The 22,384-nt window shown below is 33.6% G+C and overlaps 2 protein-coding genes across 24 annotated transcripts in view; one reads left to right on the top strand and one right to left on the bottom strand.

Moving 5' to 3' along the window:
• Ppfia2 (PTPRF interacting protein alpha 2) overlaps positions 1-15,112 on the top strand; it is a 454,825-nt gene extending 439,713 nt beyond the window's left edge. For 15 of the 23 annotated variants that reach the window (XM_074084029.1, XM_074084051.1, XM_074084034.1 and 12 more), the window contains 5 exons: positions 5,617-5,792; positions 7,075-7,143; positions 10,379-10,538; positions 11,719-11,810; positions 13,723-15,112. In XM_074084029.1, coding sequence (XP_073940130.1) covers positions 5,617-5,792; positions 7,075-7,143; positions 10,379-10,538; positions 11,719-11,777 — 464 coding nt within the window. In that variant the 3' untranslated portion in view covers positions 11,778-11,810; positions 13,723-15,112. The remainder of the gene's footprint in view (positions 1-5,616; positions 5,793-7,074; positions 7,144-10,378; positions 10,539-11,718; positions 11,811-13,722) is intronic. The other 8 variants (XM_074084040.1, XM_074084032.1, XM_074084050.1 and 5 more) reach the window with 1 other exon arrangement.
• A 2,085-nt stretch (positions 15,113-17,197) lies between these two features.
• The window catches only part of Acss3 (acyl-CoA synthetase short chain family member 3), a 153,096-nt gene continuing 147,909 nt past the window's right edge, over positions 17,198-22,384 (bottom strand). The window contains exons 14-16 of the mRNA XM_020173069.2: positions 19,835-19,934; positions 19,575-19,750; positions 17,198-18,730 (exon numbers count right to left, since the gene is read on the bottom strand). Of these exons, the coding sequence (XP_020028658.2) occupies positions 18,662-18,730; positions 19,575-19,750; positions 19,835-19,934 (345 nt within the window). The 3' untranslated portion in view covers positions 17,198-18,661. The remainder of the gene's footprint in view (positions 18,731-19,574; positions 19,751-19,834; positions 19,935-22,384) is intronic.

Below are 22,384 nucleotides of genomic sequence, written 5' to 3'. Positions count from 1 at the left end.
TATTTTGTAGAAGAAAAAACATAAAAGATAAAATGAGAAACATGGTGTTTTTGCTAGTCTGAGATAAAGATTGCTACACAGGGAGTTTCCTTGTATGGTGTCCATACATATGGGTATTTGGGTATTACTACCCAAATTGGTCCATCTCTTCCGGTCCTCTTCACTGCTCCCTAGTATCCTTCCCATGATGACCCCAGCCAGTTAAACATTTTTGTATACAATCTTGTAAAGTGAGCACATCAACTACATTCATGTTTTCAGTTTCTTTCCCTTGCCCTCTTCCTCCCTTGCACAGCCTCCTCTTAGTGTGACCCATGTCCCATAATATTGCTGCATTTGTTTTAGGTCTACAATCTGTATATGAGGGAGAACATGTAGCTCTTGGCTTTCTGAGAACTTCACTTAAGATGATGTTCTCCAATTTCATCCATTTACCTGTGAATGACAAAATTTCATTCTTCTTTGTGACTGAGTAAAATCCCATTGTGTATAAATACCACATTTTCTTAATCCATTTATCAGTAGTGGAGCATCTTGGCTGTTTCCACAGCTTGGCTATTGTGAACAGTGCTGCAATAAGCATTGGTGTGCACATGGCTTTGTAGTAATCTGAATCACATTCCTTCAAGTATATTCCTAGGAGTGGTATTGCTGGATCATATGGCAGATCTATTTCTAGTTTTTTAAAAAGCCTCCATACTGTTTTACACTGAGGTATACTAGTTTACATTCCCAGCAGCAGTGTATGAGGGTTCCATTTTCCTGCATCCTTGCCAACATTTGTTTGGTGTTGTAGCTATTCTAACAGGAGTGAGGTGGAATCTTAGTGTGGTTTTGATTTGCATTTTCTTTATGTAGATCGATGGTGGGCATTTTTTCATGTGTTTTTTAGCCATTTGGACTTCTTCCTTTGAAAAAATTCTGTTCTGAATTGTTGCCCATTTCTTTATTGGGCTGTTGATTTGGAGGACGTTTAGTTTTTTGATCTCCATGTATATTTTGGTTATCATTCCCTTGTCTGATGTATAGCTAGCAAAGATTTTCTCCCATTCTCTGGGTGACCTCTTCTCTTCAGAGGCCATTTCTTTTGTTGTGCAGAAGCTATTTAATTTCATGTAGTTGCATTTGTCAATCTTTTGCCTTAGTTCCTGAGCCACTTACATTTTTCTGAGGAAGTCCTTGCTTATGCCTATTGCTTCCAGTGTATTCCCTGCATTTTCCTGTACTACCTTCAAGGTTTCAGGTCTTATATTAAGGTCCTTAATCCACTTTGGATTGATACTGTACAAGGAGAAAAACATGGATCTAGTTTTCAGTTTTCTGCAGGCAGTTATCCAGTTTTCCCAGCAACATTTGTTGAAGAGGCTGTCTTTTCTATCATATGTTTTTGGCACCTTTGTCAAAAACTAGGTGGGCATAGCTGTGTGGATTCATATCCAGGTCCTCTATTCTGTTCCACTGGTCTTCATATTTGCTTTAGTGCCAGTACCATGCTGCTTTTATTGCTATGTCTCTGTAGTATAGTTTGAAGTTGAGTATTGTGATACCTCTAGCATTGCTCTTTTTGCTCAGTATTGCCTTGGCTATTCACTGCTTTTTGTGTTTCCAAATGAACTTTAGGGTTGATTTTTCAACCTCTGTGATGAATGTCATTGGGATTTTGATGGGAATTGCATTAAACATGTAGATTGCTTTTGGTAGTATAGCCATTTTTACTCTGTTGATTCTGCCAATCCATGAGCATAGGAGATCTTTCCATCTTCTGTTGTCATCTTCTATTTCTTTCTTCAATGGTTTGTAGTTCTTCTTGTAGAGATCATTTACATCCTTTGTTAAGGTTATTCCTAGGTATTTGATTTTTTTTTGAGGCTATCAAATGTAAAGTTCAAGAAACAGATGTGTAAAAATTTAAGTTAAGAGCTCAATAGGGCTGTGCACACAGCTCAGTGGTAGAAAGCTTCCTTACTATGCTTAAGGCCCTGACTTTGATACCCAGCACTGCCACAAACAAAATAAGACAACTCCTCAGTATATGGCTTAAAACAGTAGAAGAGAAGTTTAGTGAAATAAAAGATAGATGACTTGAAAACAACTGGTATGAAATCTGAAAAAAAAAAACAAAAGGATGAATGTATACAATATTAGAAATACACTGGACATGGTAAGGAGTTTAGTATGTGTGCAACTGGAATCCCTGAAAGAGAAGTAAGACAGAATGAGGAAGAAACAATATTTGAAAGGACAGTGGTAGAGACTTATAAGCAAAGTAATAGAAACAGTAAGCTACAAATTCAAGATACCTTGCAAACCTCAAGCAAGATTAAAAACAAAAAGAAAAAGAAAATGAAGCATACCTAGATACATAGTAAAGCTTCTAAAATCATGACCACCCTCCTAAAAAACAGTCTTAGACCTACCAGAGTATATTACATATTATTTTCAAAAAACTGAAGCAGGATATCGGGTAATGCTCTGCTAAGCAATACTAGAGAAAAATGGAACGTTACCTTTGAAATGCCAGATCAAACTAACATTTTACCTAGAAGTATGTGCATCAATACTAAAGGAAGAATTAACGCATTTTCAGGCAAAGCAAAGTCTAAGAGAACACTCAAACACAAAAGAAATATTAGGATGAAAAATTCAGGAAAAAGTGATGAAATAATAAAATAGATGAAAGGAGAGAAACTGAAAGAATGTATAAGCAAATTAATGGCAATGATAATAATAATACCTTCAGAGTTTAAATTTAACACAGAATTAATGTACATACAACTATAGTGCCAAAGGCAGGAATGTGGTAAATGAAATTAAATTGTTTGAAGGTCTTTGTGTTATTTAAGAAAAGATAAAATACCAATTTATAGTAGACTTTAATAAATCAAAGAGGCATTTTATAAACTTTAAGTGTGACTAATAAGAGAATAAGATAAAGTGTAAAAATCAAAACCTAATTTAGTGGTAGAGTAAACTTAAAAAACACACAATACAAAGGTAATAAATAGAGAAGGGGAAAATGACAGCTAATATAAATACAAAGATGGTAGATTTAACCTCAGATATCTGAGTAATAATGTCAAGTGGTAGTGTACTAACTAATCCAATTTAAAGACATGAAAAATGGTATTGGTATGCTATATACAATGGGCACACCTTAACAAAAGAACTAGAAAAGTTAGAAGCAAGGGAGATACATAAGCAAATACTAATCAAAGTTACTGTGACTTTTTAAAATATTAGAACATAGGTTTTAAGGTAGGAAACATGCTATAAATAAGTTGAATATTTTATAACAAAAGGGAAGATATAGGAAATTTGGGTGCATCCAATACATAGTTTTAAAATATGAGAAGCAAAACTTGTAAATATTTCCAAATCACAATGAGAATTATTACATATAATTATTGCATGTGTTAGTTTGTCAAGCTCCTTAACAAAAAGTACCACAAAATGCATGACTCAACAAGTAGAAATCTACTGAATCACAAATATAAAGGATGGAAATCCAAGATCAAGGTGCTTGCATGGTTGTTTTTTTTCTGACAGCTGTAAGAGAGAATTCCTGGCTTCTTCTTTGCTTTTGGTGGTTTGATGCCAAACTTTAGTGTTCTTTGACTTTTCAAAGTATCACTCTGATCACTTGCCTTCACATAGCAATCTCCATGAGTGCATGTCTATTTCCAAATTTCCCTTTCTACAAAAGACACCATTCATAGTGAATAAAGACTTCCTTTAATGACCTCATTTTACTCAATCATCTTTGTTCATACTCTATTTCCTAATAAGGTTACATTCTGAGGTACTGGAGATGAGAATTTCACCATAAATTTTTTGCAGAAACAATTCAAGCCATAACAACATACATCTACCCTAATATCTAAAAGAAAAAAACAAACAAAACAAAACTAAGAAATAAAAAACTGGTAAATATGCATATTTTCATTCTTTACTAGTGCAGGATTAAATTGTGAGAATAGAATTTGTGACACAGTATCTGTTAACATTCAATACATATAACCCCATGACTCAATACTTTTATTACTACTTACTCAACTGCACTATGTAAATAAATTTATCAAAATATATTTGAAACAATGTTCAGAGCAGCAATTATCCTTAATGCTCCGAAATAGAATCCACCCCAAATCCATTAACTGTGGAATGAATATACTGCAGCATAAGCATGCAATGGAATAATAAATAGCAGTGAAAATAAACAAGCTACCACTACTTACTAAAGCATTGCTGAATCCTGTATTGAATGAAATGCAAACACAAAAATACATATTGTATTATTTCATTAAAAAAATGAACAAATCAATCCTATAAGAGTAGTTAGAATACTGGTCACTGTTAGGGTGAGAAGGTGCCTGAAGTGACCTTGTTGTGAATGAAGTATCACCTTATTGCTGTAATGTTATGCTCAAGAAAACACAAGTTGGTTATAAATGAATACATTAAGATAAATTAATAACTCTTCAAAAACATAAACAACATAAAAATATTTTACCTCCAGCCTCCAAATACTAGCTTGATTTTGTTGATAATTGAAATGGGGGAAAATAAGCTGTTGAAATTGAATATTTCCCAAAGTATTTATATATATTTTTCTGAAAAAAGTAAAAATTTCACTCAGAAAGAAAAAAATCAACAGAAATATTTTTACTTAAATGGAAGGAAATAGTTTCTGTTCCTTTTCTACAAGTCAGAAAAATGTATTTTTTTCAATTACCCTTTCATTTCTTAAAAATTTTGCGGTTCTGCAGATCATTCTGGTCCTTCTGAGTGTTTTACTAGTTTCTCTGTGACATTTTGCAAATTCGTATTGAGAAGAAATAAAAGAAAACAAATGATAAGATATACTTTGCTTAATTTATCTAAAATTGTCACTAGTGATAATTTTCTCTGAAGGTTTTATTTGTAGAAGATAAAAATCAAAGTGTTTAGTACTCAGTAAAATGTTAACTTTTTTAAAAAAAGAAAAAGTCTTATGATTTGACTAAGTTCTGGAATTATGCATCAGATTTTATTTGGAAAATAATGAATTGACAATAGCACGGTAATTGTTACTCTATTGGTCCCTGTATTTCACTGTTCTGTTCTGTTTTACATATTTCTTCAGGTGGAAACAAGGATCTTCTCATCTATATGCAATATTTAAATAGTGGTTAATAACAATTCTGATGCAGAACAGTATTAGAATCTTTTTTGCTGCCTACTGTTTGTGTGTGTGTGTGTGTGTGTGTGTGTGTGTGTGTGCTGTGTGTTTTAAGATACAAATAAGAAATGTCCCCATCTGGTGGTAAGAACATTGAACTTCAGGTAGATTCCTAGGGCTTTGTATGAAATAACACTTTGTGGCCCATGCTTTGAAAGTACTTACTATTCTTTCATTTATACTAAGCATTCTGAAAATCATAACTTCTTATCAGACTTAAAGTGGAAAAGGTTAGTTATTAGAACACCAGCTACATGCAACAGAAGGGTGCCAGGTGCATAGGAGTGGATGAATCAGTATAAATGTGACTTGGTCAGATGCCAATGGCCCATTTCAATCAGTGGTTTTCTTTATTTTAGAAAGTCCTGCTGCCTGACATGATGCATCTCTTTTCCTAGATGTGTTGGTGTGGAGCAATGACCGAGTTATTCGCTGGATACAAGCAATTGGACTTCGGGAATATGCAAATAATATTCTTGAGAGTGGGGTGCATGGCTCACTTATAGCTCTGGATGAGAACTTTGACTACAGCAGCTTAGCATTATTATTACAGATTCCAACACAGAACACCCAGGCAAGCCCCTCTGTGCTGCAGATTCACTGGGGCTTGGTTTATACAAGGACAAATGAAACTTTTAGAAAAAATGTATTTCTGTGAATTGATTCTTTTTCGAAATGTTTCTCACTGGTATATAAGAACATAAAAATACATATTAATGAGGTAGTGTGATATTTCAATATATTAATACATTGTGCAATGTTTAAATCAGGTTAAACATATCTATTTCCTTAAATATTTACCATTTTTCATGAAGAAAACTTTCAAAATATTTTCTTCTAGTTTTTTGAAATGCACAGTACGTCATAGTTAGCTAGTCACCCTGCTGTGCAATAGCACTCCAGAGCTCCTTGCTCCTATTTAACTGCACCCTAATACCCATCGATCAACCCTTTTACACCCTGTCACTGTCTCCAAATGCTATTAACCATCATTCTGCTCTCAACTTTTGTGAGATCAGTGCTTTTGGATTCCACAACTGGCAATGAGATCATTTGATACTTGCCTTTCTGTTCCTGGTTTATTTCACTTAACATATTCATGGTTCTTAATGAAAGTAAGCTCAGTCTTTGAAATGTGTCACGGGATTTTAATTTCAAGCTACTGCATTTCCAGTCAAAACAAAATCATACAATTAAGCAGAAAGGGATTTAGAGGTTATGTGGCCCTACATTCATCTCAATGCCAGATTTCTTAAAACAATGTCTGACAGATGGCTTTTGGTCTCTTCCTCTCTGAGATACAGTCCTACTTACAGGTTTGAATTATACAGACACTTCGCGTTACATATGCCATTGATTCCAAAATCTGGATAATTATTTTAATCAACCATTACATACAAATTAAAAATAAAACCTCTAGTGTCCAGTGTATGTCACAGTCCTAAGAAATCAGATATCAAGAGATAGAGCATGGAAGTCCTTTAAAACTAAAATTTCTTCAAATGATGGTCATTGGCTAGGTTTGAAAACTACTTGCAGTGATTTGATAAAATTTTGCAATCCAACTTCACTTTTTCTTTTTAAAAAATATTTTAAAGTTTGTATGAAGTACTTACGAGGAGTAAAGTAGGAAAGTGTGGTCAAGGCCTTTTGACCTAGGACATTTACGTGTGGCTTCTCTCTACTGTCCACAGGCGAAAGAACATTTCCTGAACTAGTATTTATAGGTAAAATTTACAATGACTTACATACATGGAGAACTAAAAACCTTATACATTCTCAGATAAATATAATCTATGTATGCTTTAAAATAAAATGCCATTTCAGTGATAGTAACTGTAATTTGATGTCAACAGGCTAGGCAGATTCTTGAAAGAGAGTACAATAACCTCTTGGCCCTGGGAACTGAGCGACGACTGGATGAAGTAAGTCCTTACCTGACATTCAATATTGTAAGAACATTGTAGTGCCACAGTGTACCCCTACCTAGCACAAAAGTGAACAAAAAGCAGCTTAGAGCAGAATAGTACCTGGAAAATATGTGCTTGCTCTATGAAAGAATCTAGAATTTTTCCCATGATTATTCTTAAATATTAAATTATATTCCTTATTTTGTTTTGGAAAGAGCTTGATGAGTTTATGTATATTATCATTTCAGCACTTTGAAACAGTGAAAAGTAAATCAAAACAAGATATGAACCATGACAGAAAATGTTGACCATTTAAAAATTTATAAGCAATTAAAACACTAATATTGATCAACTTAGCTTTGTAATACAGAATGTGCTTATTTCCTAGATATCATTATAACACTTCAAGAAATTTTAAGATATTAAACTAAAGAGAAAATTTACCTTCATTAAGTTGAATGTCTTTCATTCTTTTAGATATTGATATTGAATCTTCCTTAAAAATAAATAAATAACATTTGAACAGCCTAAACAATGAGACCTATATTGAATGTAAGAAGTCCTATATGTAATATATACATACTTATATGATTGGGAAAACAATAAACATGTAAACATCTGGAGAGGAATGAATACAAGAGAAATTAGCAAACTGTGCATCGATGAAGCACTTTAGTGGTCCTGATTTTTTGTACAAGTTCTTTCTGGACAAAGTGAAAAGAAAATACAGTATTAAGTGGCAAGTACACAGATGCATAATTCTGTGTTGCAATATGCAGATGTTTATTGGTTATAAAGATAGGGTGTTTGAAATAATTTTGTGTATGAACTCACCAAATCACAAAATGGAGCAATAATTCTGTACTCAACTGAGGAGGGCAGATGATCTTGGTGTTATGATACTCAAGCTGTCCTTTGTGGAGGTGGATGGAGAGAGACTGACTCTATGATCTTGACTCCAGCTAACTCTAATAAATGCATACTCTTGTCCAATCAGGATAATGGTAGTACTTTTAAAACTAGTTAACACTTAACTAATTTTAATCTTATAAATTGTTAAACTTTTAATCCTTTTTCTAAATTGTTGATTCAAAAAGATGGTCATATAAATTCATACACTTTGGAATACAATTATTCTTACTTAGAAACTGTAGAATTTGATAAAATTTGTTAAAGATCTATCGTTTTGTTACCTTCTAGGATGTGAGTGATCCTTAAGAAATTGTCTGGTAGAGACATAAACTTATGTGGGTTATGACTTTGCTTCCTGACAGTAATGAAGAAGCAGAAAGTTCTATTAAATAAAATGTGACTATCAGCTTTTAAATATTGTACCTCTTTTTCTGATTTTTAAAAGCACAACACATGATTTTTTTTTTTTTCAGTACTGGGGCTTGAATTCACTGGCCCCTTGAGCCACTCCACCAGCCATTTTTTGTGAAGGGTTTTTCAAGATTGGGCCTCGTGGAACTATTTGTTGGGGCTGGCTTTGAAACACATTCCTCCTGATCTCTACCTCCTGAGTAGCTAGGATTATAGGCATGAGCCATAGGTGCCTGGCACAATACGTGATTTTATTATTCAAACTCTATAGTGTATTTTGTTCAGACTTTTTTAGTCTGAGTCATAATACCCAAACAACTTGTCTGAAATCACAACTTGTCTGGAGATTTGCTGATCACATTCAGCTTCCACTGCAATAATTTAGGAAGTGCTAATTTGTTTCTATGGATGTTGACTTCAGTTAGATGGCTATCTTTTAATCTTATCTTATGATAACTTTTTCCCTATGATATTTTTGCTCATAGTTCCCATTAATTTTCTGCAGTAACAGTATTCTGTACTGAAAGAGCAACAGCAACTGTAAGGTATATAATTCTCAATTTACTGGGATTATTTTTAAGCCTTAATCCCATTTATTATCAGAGTTGCATGGCCCTATGATGTAATATAGGGTTTTGTAGAACTGATGAAGATTGGTGCTTAATGCAATAACTCCAAGAATCAAGATGTCACAGAGGTTATAGCATGCAATTTTCTTTCTTTTCTACATTTACAAATATTTGGATGTCTGAGACAATGTAAAACACAGCAGCTAAAAAGAACAGCAAGACACCTCTTAACTTATAAAATGATTATCAAATCTCAACAAGATTTAGATTTTGATAACTGGAATTTCAGCAACATGTATGCAAGCAGTGCAAAAATTATTTTTCCAGATTGATTTTAAATGTTCCTTAATTAAATTAGTGGTCTGTGAAGAATACCTTATATTGTTATCCATTTACAGCAATAATAATTGGATCTGAATATCAACTTATTACTTTATATGTCAAAATGAAACCAAATAAGATAGCAAGGTAAACAACACATTCTTGGTTATAACTTCAAGGAATAAACGGTCCTTCCTCAGATGAGAAAATTGGTGATTTTAGAAGACCGATTGGATATAGAAAGATTAATACATTCTTTAGAATTAGACTCAAAGAGTAATCCTACTTAAATGCTAAAATATGCATTTCTGCTTACCAGTTTAAAGGAAAATAATTGTACCTATGTGGGTACTTTGTGTATTAAGAGAGAAGAAAGATTATTTCATTAAGCTATAACTGAATTACATTATTAACCAAGTTACATTATGCTTTCAGTGGCACCTAAGCAGCACCTGTATTTATTGAAAGGGTGGTGTCCTGATTGCAAAGGATTTTCCACAAATTGCATGTTAATTCTGGATCATCTGACTCTAACGATCACAATTTGGTATTCCTTATACAGATTGTATTTCATCTAATGTTAGCCAGTTTTCTCAAATATCGATTTCCTATGACAAATATCTCTTCCATACATGATTTGGTATTTTTCAAGTGTATGAATGAAACAGCTGATTCAGTTATTACCTCATACTACAAAATCAGTTGACTTGAAGTGTAACAATATGCAATATCCAATATCCAATATTCCTTTTGAGAAAAATAATGGGACTTGATGTCTGGTTTTCAAAGATGTTTAAAGCTGCCAAACATTATATATTAAATCATATTAAAAATTTTATTTAAAAAATTCTGTTTCTAATGTCCTACTTTCTCATTTTGACATCAACATAACATTTGAAATGAAATATAAGATTTCATGTGTCTGTTGACATACTGAATGTAAGTAAGTCATTACAAGTTTCTAAGCACACAGCTTGGTGGCACCTATACTAGTTTACTTGTTTGCATTACATCAAACTCTACCTGTGTACTGGCAGAGTGATGACAAGAATTTCAGACGTGGGTCAACCTGGAGAAGGCAGTTTCCTCCTCGTGAAGTACATGGAATCACCATGATGCCTGGGTCCTCAGAAACGTTACCAGCTGGATTTAGGTTAACCACAACATCCGGGCAATCAAGGAAAATGACAACTGATGGTACAGTAGTTTTTCATTTCTGCTTATGAAGTGAAAGGCTTGTTTAGCAAAAGTTAGCATACTTCTCTGACCTTGCATAGCTTTCTGGAATTGATTCTTGTCTTGAATTGGTTTGCTCTGCTTGAAATTTACTTTGCTTTCATCAAAACCCAGATTCCTTTGTAAACTGCTAATGCATGAACTCTTGGCACTTTAATTTACATCCCAGAAATAATTTACGGCATCCTAAAAAGAACAATATGACTAATGTCCACATCTAGGAACACCTGCATGATTTGTGTTTCTTTACTCTTCCATTCCCAAAGTAAATAATTTGTTTAAGGCAGAGATTGGATGTGGGCTAAAAGTCCATAATAAATGAATATTTACTTCACTGACAGTTTATATGTTTAAAAACTGGAAGTTTTATATTTCATCTTAGAAATTCAGACTCATCAGACATTTTTACCTCTGACCAAGGCAGAAGGCCATATAAATAAACAAGCATAGCCATGTGAAGAGAATTAAACAGACACAAAATCAACAATAAATTCCCAATTGTATTTCCTTCTGTGGACATTAGACTTGTGTTATATACTTCATAAAGGAAAATAGTCATTTTGGAGAGACAACTATGAAATAATAATCACAAAAGTATCTCTCTTTGGTAAGCATTAAACAAGAATAGTCCTACTCTCATTATTAAAATAATTACTAGAAAAATTACTTCTTTTCCAGGTCATAGCTATTTTGGGTCTTAGAATTAGTTCCAATGTCCATTGTGATCTTTGGCCTACATTTCTTATAGCTCATTGATATTATGGAATATGTTAGCAAAATTCATGAAGAATTTAACATGATTAAATTCAGTACAGAAGTTTGACAATATTTGGAGAAAAACACAATCCACCATACAGAGTTCTCTGAGAGCAATTTTTGCAGCAAAAACAGAAGCACCCATGAGACCTGCTCCTGTTACAGATCTTGTCTAAGGAGGAATATGTAACAATGCCAAAGCTCAGTTAAATTAAACTGGGATAAATTTTCATTAGTTACTGTTTCTAGAGAGGAAGAATCTGAGTGGCTAATATCCTAGAAAAAGATAGTCTACTAATATATCCAGGAGAAAATAAATCTTTCTCATCTGAAATCTTGTACTCTATTACCTGAGAACTTCTAAAGCCCTTTTCTCCGTTTGCAGTTGCTTCTTCAAGACTGCAGAGGTTAGACAACTCCACTGTTCGCACATACTCATGTTGACAAGCCACTCAAAGGAGGCAGTACTGACCTGCTGTGAGTAGTTTCCTTTTGGCTGACAAAAACAAACCAACAAAAAAATGGAACCTACATAGACTAGGAAATATACACCACGTCCTTTGGTATGGCCTAGCAGTACAGAGGTGATGCTGCCCCTTTGAACTGATAGAATGGGGAAAGGATTCTCCCTACTGTAACTTTCCATCCAGTGTTTCCTATCACCACCTGTCTGCTATGGTGTAAGGTCTGTCTATTGCAGGCTGTCACCCAATTATGACACACCAATGGCTTATTATCATATTCTTGTCTTCTTTTTAGTAGTATTTTGTGTTGACTTCCATACACTTTAATTAATAAGTTTGGCATTTAAAGAATCCTATGTTGCTAGTGCCTAGCTTATATAAGAAAGCTAAAGTAGGTAGATAGGTATTTAATCAAGTTCACAGTCAAGTAGTGGCAGAGACAGGAAAGTGACTGGTAAATAGATTTATATTAAAAACAAAAGTAGTAACTGGGAAAATATCAAACTATTAGTTTGTTGTTTTTCATAAATGTGATTTATATTGAAAACAAATATGAATTTTAAGTATCTAAGGAATTTAATATAGTAACAAAAATTAAATTAAAAGAATGAAGAACAGGAACAGCATAAAACCCTTAAACATATGGGATTTATATTTGGAGAAATCCTAGTTAGTGGAAGCTACTTGAAAATCCATAGCAAATGACATTTTATTGAAAAAGCCTCAAAAATTATTTTAACCTAATCCTGTACTGTAACAAAATAGTCTCAGATTTTCAATGAATTAATATTTAGGAAAATACTTTCAAAAATAATACGTAGAACCAAATGTGTGCTCAGGGATGAAGAAGTAATAGCTATAGGAAGAGCTCACCATGTGCTGTTTATTCATTGCATTGAATTAAAAGCTCCAGCTGACTTACTGTTGGTCTTTTGTATCTAATGTGGGAGCAATATGCTGCCTTACTTGGGTCACTATTTCAAAATGATAAAACAAAAAAGTATCCACAGAAGAGATTTTATTTCAGAAAATCCAACCCTAACATTTTTAATTATGGTATACAATATGTCATCTAATTAGACATAATCTAAAGTATATAATAACTTGTCCAAATAAGAAGCTTTCCAAAATACTATGTATAATAGACTCAGCATATAACATAAAATTGTCTCAGGAACTTAATATGTAAGGAATTTATAGATGATTATTTAATACATGTATTAGTGCTTGCTTCTTAGCTCTTGACTGATGAGTAGAATTACTTTTTAACTATTTTCAATCTATTTTTTATGCATGGCATTCTAGTTCATATTTCCTAGTTTTTAATCATTATATGGAATAATAGTGTTTACCTACAATCAGTAAATGTAGGACAATCTAATTTTATTTTGATGAAGCATTAGCACATTTGTTACTAAAATAATCTCCAAAATACTATTTATTGTTTCTTTTGTATCAGAAATTGTAACCTTTTTCTAAGAATATAATGGCTGGAAAGAATCTGTGGTGCCATACCCCTTGACACAGAGTCTTTGAAATATTTATCATCATAGTATTTTTTAAGAGTTCGAAAATATATGAACTAGAATGTAAAATTATTTCATGGGCTAGGTCACCTCAACCTAATTTGTTAATTAGCAAGCTGTACAATTTTTAGAAGGCATGCTGATGTTTTGTGTGATTGCCTTTATTTATATTAAAGCCATACTTTCCCCAAAGTTAACCACATCTTATTATTTATTTAGCTTCCTTGGCACAAAAGTGGACTTATGTCCACTATTAGTTAGATCCTGGGTGATTTTCTTTGAGTTATTTTTTAGGGAAGGGATAGGCAGGCTGCATGGAAATGCACCACAGAGTAGTGGAATAGGACTTATCAAGATAGAACCTGTCAGTGAACTAACAGTGTCCGTTACCTGTTTTAGATGTCGTCTTTTCAGTCTACTCTACCTAAAGTGCACTACCGACGAAGAAGATGAGCAGTGGAAACCTTTGTGAAAACTGAGTTCTCAGAAATAGTGACAAGTGACAGTTTATTAAAAGTTAAAAATGTGGTGTAGGGGGAGTCAAATTTTAAGTTTGGTTAGTTTACTACAATTGTAATAAAATGCTTATGTCATTTGAATAATAAGCATCATCCACATCATAAATTCTGTATAACAGATGCTTTTATGAAATGGAGCCACTTGTTTTTCATGTTGTAATATACTAGGCATTTATGTATTACTGTGTATTTCTTTTTAAATGTGTAAGTCTTATGTAAATGGATATAAATATGATTTTTTAAAAAAATAAAATATATGGTTCATGGAGTCTCAAGTGCAAACATTTGACAATTCCAAGTGCTATTTGTATTTTACCATTCCATCATTTTTACAGTTTTTGAATTGTAAAAGACAAGTCATTGTTTCCTTGAAGCATATTTCATGCTTCTACATGTGTTTCCTTCAAGTCTGTTAAAACTTAAAGCTTACCACCTGCCTCTTATCATGTATTTAAAACAAAAAAAGAAGAATGATTTAAACTGGAATTGGAACCAAAAATGACCTTTAAAGGCAATCAGGGATGCCCTCTATCTTTAGAAACAGCACTGTGATGGCTTGATCTCCTTTTCAATACAAAACAAAGCCAAACTGTTTACAAGAATCAAAAGCAATTATTTAAAAAATTTATATAAAAAAAAACCATAATCTCCTCTTGTTGCCTGTGGACCAAGAAAAAAAAAAAAACTTCACCACTAAGAACTCCATTTTCATTCCAACACCTTGAACTGCCAGCCAGCACTGGAGAATGAATGTCAACCACTACAGAGTCTGAGGCTCATTTCCACTGGGAAAAGACAACCCCCAAACCTTCCTTTTTGCCAATGTAACAGGGCATTAGCCAGACTCGTGTCTAATGTTATAAGCTTTTAGACGAGACGGCCTTGTTGAGACTTCCCTAGAGTCAGCTTTATCAGAGGAAATAAATGAAAGACAGAATGATTAACATATATAGTGTATAAAAAGTATAGAAGAGTAATCTCTTCCCTGTGGCTTTATTTGGTGGTGTTGCTGTTGTTTATTCTTTGTTTATATGGGAGATTTAAAAGTAAAAACCTATTTAATAATACCATTTATCTAACTGCTGATTTTCTGCTGTTTGATCTTATTAGGTGCAAGACCTGTCATTAGTAATTTCCTTTTTGTATTTCAATTTGTTGTTTGCACGTTCATTACATTTGTTTTGCTGTCTATTTTTTGTTTAACAGATTCCGTCAAAAGGTAATGGTAACAGAAACCCTCTCCATTGTCAATAAAAAATACTTCCAGTTCACTGCTTAAGCTTTGTTTTCTAGGAACATAAAATTTGACAACATACTTGACTATATGAAAATTACTCTTTCAATTACTCTCAATCTGATATTTAGCTTCAAAAGTGAGTCTGCCACTAGAGGGAGAACTAAACTAGCTTATGGAAGTTATTTTACATTTTCTAAAAGATGTTGCTTGATCAGAAACAATGGGAAGGAGCATTTTAATATCATCTGAAAATGGGGATCTTGATTCATATAAATGAAATGTGATATAGAGACATGATATGAAAATATCACAAGCAGATTTGAATTTATTTTTATACACCAGTGAGTTAATTGGCTTTCTGTCACTATAATGAAATACCTGTGATAACTTAGGGAAAGAAAAGGTTTATTTTGATTCATAGTTTTGAAGGCTCCAGTCTAAGATCCAATCAGGAGGTTCATTGCTTTGGACCATTGGTGAGCATTTTGGATGGCAATGGCAGGGAGCAAACTGCTCACTTCAGAGCCAGGAACCAAAGGAGCTTGCCTTCCATAACCTAAGGACCACCACCTTAGAAGGACCACCTTCAGAAGGTCCACAGCAACTCTGGGACTAATCTGGGAACCAAGCCTTTAACATATGAGCCTTTGGGGAATGTTTAGTAAAAATCACAATGATAACAATATCTCAATCACTGAAGTCATTTTCTTTTTAGAGATCAAGTAAGAAATATTAATCATATATAATAGACTCATATATGATGTTATAAATATCCAGCTACTTCCCTCAAAAAAGCTAAAACATGTTTTAGTAGAATTTTCTGCTGAATTTTAAATTTCATTTAATGGCTTTAGTTGAGCATCTCTGTTCTTCCACTCAACAATCAACAATTATGAATTCTGATATTAGTAACAGATCAGGCCTTTTCAAATACAATTTTATTCAAATAAAACTATTTAAAATGTAAGACAGGACTCCTTTGGATATATTTAATATATTTTCATGAGAAAAATAATCAGTACAAACTTTTTCAATAGATTTTGAAAGTAGTAGTTTCCATTTTCTTTTCAGTACTGGCATTTGAGCTCAGGGCCTGAAAGTTTCTAGGCAGGTACTCTGTTATTTGAGTCACATACCCAGCTATTTTTGCTTTAGTTATTTTTCAAATAGGGTGTTGTGTTCTTGCCAAGATGGTATGGGCTACAATCTTACTATACAGCACTCCTGCATAGCTGAGAAGACAGGTGCATACCACCATAACTAGCATATTAGCTAAATGTGGTCTTGCTAACTTTTGCTGTCCTTGAACTGTGATAATCTTGAACTCTGCCTCCTGTAGTAGTGCAATTATAGGCAGAGACCACCACATGCAGCTTTATTTTCACTTTGGAAAGTATTATAGTAAAAATGATTTAAATATGATTGTAGTAACATTACATTGTCTTTAAAGGCACATTTAACCTAAAACATTTCAGGTGCTATTTAGTGAAAATCCTTCATGGTGAGCATGTTTTCATGCTTGTGTTTTCTTCCAAAGTTATAAGCAATCTGATGACTAAAGTATATCTTTCTTGTTCCATATTTAGTCACATGAAAGTAACAGTAGTACCTCTGACCCCTGAGAAAGAACTGTTTCTTCAAAAAGACCCCAAAAATAACTACTTCTTTAATCTTATGCATTGTTTTCCAGAACCATTCAGTTGGAAAATAACTTAAGTCTGCTTACCAAAGTGTCCCTTCAGAATTGATTACCAGGAAAATTGTGCAAATGGACCAAAGATGTAACCATTACCCAATTCTTGGATCTGCCTGAGCTCATAACTTGCATATGAACAATTATGCACATTCAGTAAAAGAATTTGCCATTTCAAATTAACTGACTCATAGGAACAAATAGTGAAATACATTTTAGTGCTAAGATATTAAAATGGTTTATTTGAAGTACTAAAGTTGTGATAATGGATAAAATGTACCTGATAGAAAGGACAGTCCAAGGAACACAACAGATTCAAATTAGAGTGTCTACCAAGTTAGGTTAATTCAGGCTACAAATATAATTAAATATGAGCACATTGTTTTCAGATGTAACAATCAAGAAATCACTTTAAACACTGAGAAATTTACTTTGGGAAAACATTTATTTTGTAACCTACAGTCCAAAATTAGCTAACATTGTCAGGCTCTTTTTATAAAGGATGCACATTATATAAAGGGTTATGGTTAGAGTTATAAAGGTTATAAAGGATGAACAAGTAAACTCTCATCTATTATCTGTCACATACACTCCCTGTACCCAGACTACTGTGTTAGGATAATCTTCTCTTGACAATAATGTTCTCAAAAGGACTGAAACATTGAGAAATACTTTGAGAACCTCTAAAGATTTAGGCTTTGATAACTGATGCATGTAGACCTATTAAGTAAATCAAATAGTTACTTACCTACTTCTATCTACTCTAGCTAATTGTTTTATAATTGTAACAATCAAAAGCTCATTTTCAATTTCTTTTTTAAAGGCTTAATAGCTTCATAGTTTACATGGAAACATATGTTTGAACATCATAATTTTAAAATTAGTATTTATTTAAAAATTAGAACTTTCATGTAAAACTGTGGATTTCAGTTTTTCTGGAAGCCCAGAGGCTCTCACAGCATGAAACCTGTCTCTCCCTAGGCCATATTCTGTTGGGACCTGATGCAGCTGCCCACGTGATGGAGCAGGCGCTCTCCAGTCTTCACTGTCCACTGTTGTTGTGAAACTCATTAACAGGGATAACTGGCTTAAGCTCACATCAAAAATTCATTGACATTACCCCAAAGGTCCTATGATCTTTATCCTAATATAAAAAGCTTTGTTTTCCTCACCATTCTACTCTATTTGTGTTTCATTTTCTTGATTACATAGGAGCTTGGACTCAGTAACAAGTACCCAAACAACTAAGAACCTGAGACATGAATGGGGCCTCCCAGGATCCCTCATCTCCATGAAATGTGATTCTCATTGCCTAAGTAACAAACGACATGAAGGCAGAACTATAACCCAGGTGTGTTTTCACTTGGGAAAAGTATTGCGACAAGTCTTCCTACCTAGACAATAATGTCATCTGCCTAGATGATTACCTAAAACTTCCCATTTTGTTTCATCTGAAGCAATGGCATCTAAGAATATTAGAAAACATTCAGGATTTCTTAAAGTACAATTTTAATTATTTTCTGACTTACTTGAGTTTTAGATTTTGGATTAAAGCTGCATATTTTATCTTCAGGAAGTGTCTATATTAGAATCACTTTCAGTTAAAGTATACATTTCTAAAAATCATACGTTTAGATATATTTTTCTTACTGTGCTAGACAACATACAATAAGCCATATTGCAGGCAATTTATAACAACACAAACTATGTTGCATGAAACAGAAGGCACGGGATCTTTCACAACTCATTACACTAGTTTAAACTAAGCTTCACAATTCACATTTCAGTAGGGAAGTAATTTACTTAAATATTTATTTCTAGTAGACAGCTCAAATAACTTAATTCAAACTAGAAAATTATCTTGATTGACTCAAAATAAGAAAGAAAAAGTCATGAGGCCTGCTTCAGCACTTCTTCTATGTGTCCAAAAATACTGGGGTCTTCGATTGTAGGCATTACCTGGAAAGAAATGTAGTGTCAGAAGAAAGTTCATCTTCGAATCCCTCCACAGAACAATTATATGCAATGTTGTATTTCCCATTATAATACTCCTACAAGAATGTACAAAATAAGGAGCCTTGTATTTAATATTGGAAACCTTTTATCTATAATGTTCCACAGTAATAAAATAAATGGTTCAATTAGTGAAACTATTGGTCCTAGATGGTACTTTCTCTAGAGTTCTTCAAATGAAGCATTCTACATATTTCCATAGAGAGTTATTTTGGGGGCATTTGTTCATATAAGTATCCCTTATAGTTGTTGCATTTCTCTTATTAGATCTTATTGATTAAAATATGCATATCCTGTATACAGATTATGTGCTTACAAATTAAAAGAAAATATGTACTTGAATTAAGCTAAAGTTGTCTAAAATTTTTCACTTAAAACAGGAGAAGTTAGCACATATAGCAGTTAAAACATTTTAAACATACTACCAGTCTTAAATATTTTGCTGTCTCATTCATATAGCCATTGAAGGAAAATATACCTTTATTTAATACAATTTAGTTTCCCATAAGTATGCTTGAATTTAACTGACATAATTACTAATAGCAAAAATCTTTTCATACACAGGCTCTTATGATTAAAGTATAAGATTTTAACTGATCTGCCTTTCTTTCCCAAACTCTCATACAGAGTGGCTATGTAATTCTCCACTTAAGAAAAAAAAAATCATACTAGTATGTGTTTGCTAGGGACACAACTTACACTTGAAAAACATTTTTAAGAGTTTTGCTGACATCAAACAAATGATGAAAAAGATTTCAGAACTCAGCATTAAACATCTTTGACCATTTACCTTATATGGCTTGCCATTGACCAGGGCTGATAGGGTGGAACGTGGAATTTTGCCAGATCTGGTTTTGGGTAACTGTTTGACAAACACTGCATTTCGAAAAGCAGCTACAGGGCCAATGCTCTGTCTAACATGTTTCACAATTTCTTCCAAAACTTGATCCTCTGTTGCATTTATATCTAGGGAGAAAGTTGAGGCAGTAAGCACTGAATTACCGTGAGTTAATCATTCAGCCCCTGTAAGAGAGGACAAAAATATCTCACCTTTTTTCAATACACAGAGTGCTAATGGGACATGGCCTTTCAAAGGATCTTCCTTGCCAACCACAGCACAGTCTGCCACAGTACCATGGGAAAGGACTGACTGTAATAAGAAAAGTCATTCATTTAGAACTTCAATACAAGAAGAAAATACATGACAGAGAATCAAAAATCCGTAGCTGCCTGCTTGAAAATGTATTGCTAATTCACATCATCACCACTAAGGTGAATGGCTAGGATCCCCATGGCAGTCACTAAAGGCTGACACTAATTAAGATACATCGCTTAGCCTACCTGGAAAGTGAGGGAATTGTTTCTTCATCTTAATTAGTTATTAATGAAATCAGTGAAAATGTGCAGTGGATACCATATGCAAACAAAGTACAACAGACCTCCTAACACTGGCAACCTTGTGGTAATTGAAGTTAGGACTGGCTACTATACACATACTTTTCAGAGGCATCACGATGCTCCAGGGCCAACCAATGAATTTATTTTGGAGGCTGTTAGAAAACAATCAACAGAACATTCTATTTCTTGAGTGATGCCACCCATCCAGAGATAATTTTCCAGGACTTGAAAGGAGAGGCTACAGAGAATGATGGAGGGGGTGAATTTAACTATAATATATTGCAAGAACTTTTGTAAATGTCACAATGCACCCCTAATATCACAGTAAAAAAAGAAAGGAGAGACTGGACATGAAGAGAAGCCCTGACATCAAATAGCCATCAGTGATGGGGAATCAAGTTCACATTGTTCCTCTAAGTTCTCCAGGTCTTACAGAGCAAGGCTATTATCTATCTGGAATCATAAGAAATCACAAACTTGAATAATCAGATAAAATATAGATGCTTAGGGTCAAGAAAATCTGCTGTGAAGGGAATTTTTAAAATGCATGTTCAAAAAATCCTTTTCTGAGAGATTAATATATATTTCAGTGGTTCCAAAGGTTGAATGGCTAGAGATAACAGCAGACAAACTTGATTCCAACAGTTCACTTGGCAGTTCTTATTCTGCATTCATTCAACAAATACTATTTCTTATCCATGTTGCAATCTTACTGCAGTAGGCTCAGTGGTGAGCAAACATGGGCAGAGTATCATTTCATGGTGCCTATAGTCTAGTAGAGGGAAGATATTAATAAATAATCACAAATATTTAATTCTCTGAATGTCTAAATATAAAAGTAGTAAGGGTTCTGAGGAAATAAATTAGGTCATTTACATACAAAACATAGCAAAAGCAGCTAGCTTCACAAAAGAATATGGGCCTCAGAGAAGTCTTACCTTAAAGAATTGATTAGATAAAGAGGAGGAGATAGGGCAAAAGGCTCTTTTGCAGAAGAATTGCAGATGGTATTCAGACCCTGAAAGGGACCAGTGTGGTTGGAAAGCAGAAAGCAGAGTGATGATGGTAGAAGAGGAAAATGGAGGGGTTGTGTTAGGGACTTATTCCTACTTTTATTTTAGCCACATCAGGAAGGCAATATAGCATCTGGTAACAGGATTGGTAAATGCCTGTCATTTGTTGCTTTTTGGAGTGTGGACATTTTTCTACAGATTTAAATTAAAAGGTCTCAAGTCTTCTTTGGGCTGACCTATTCGATTTTTTTCAATTATGTACTTAAGAATTTTGATTTTAGAAGAATTAGTTTCAATCAAGCAATGTCATAAGATACGAGGAATCAGTTTGTAGTAGGAGGTCTTGTCTCCTACTACAAGAACAGGGATTGCCTTTTCATTTTCTGCGACAGTGGAGTATTCTAGAAAGCTGCTGAAGTTCCATGTCTCCATCAATATTTATAGGAGCACTCAGGAAATATTTGGCAATTTTGTGACTATTTAAATCCAATTGTCACTTCATGCTGGGTGGAATTGAATTTGTAAGGAATCACTGTTGCGTATAGTCACTACGGAAATACATTTAATATTGAAGAAATTACTCCTCAAGGAGTGAACAAAATTTATACACAATGGAATTCTATTCAGCCATAAAAAAGAATGAAATTTTGTCATTTGCAGATAAATGGATAAAACTGAAAAACATCATTGTAAGTGAAGTTAGCCAGGTTCAGAAGGCCAAAAGTCACATGTTTTCTCTCAAATGTGGAATACAGAACTAATACAAATACAAACAATATTATGAAAAACAGGTCACACTAAGGGGAGGTCATATATGAGAGAGGGAAGGTAAAAGAAGGAAACTAAGAAGGTAAATATGGTTGATGTATTCTCTATAAAAGAATGAATATAGAATTTTTAAGCCAGTCAACTGGCTTAAATATAGAATTTTTAAGCCAGTCAACTGGCTTAAAATAGAGGAGATGAACCAATTGGAGTTATAATACATATATAATATAGAAGTGCCACAAGGAAACTCCCTGTGTAACTGCATTTATCTTAAACAAGCAAAAATGTCATTTCTTTCTTTTTTTCCTTTTTTCTTCTACAAAATTGGAGAACAGGTCCTGTGGGGAGGAGGGTGTTGGTGCCAGTGGGAGGGGGGAAGTGGCAGTGAACGATAGTAGGAGGGTGAATATGGTGCAAATAC

This window comes from Castor canadensis, chromosome 8, assembly GCF_047511655.1.
Source record: "Castor canadensis chromosome 8, mCasCan1.hap1v2, whole genome shotgun sequence".
In the NCBI taxonomy this organism is placed as follows: Eukaryota; Metazoa; Chordata; class Mammalia; order Rodentia; family Castoridae; genus Castor; species Castor canadensis.
The sequence above is the reverse complement of the archived record's forward strand: the minus strand, read 5'-3'. Positions and strand labels throughout refer to the sequence as shown.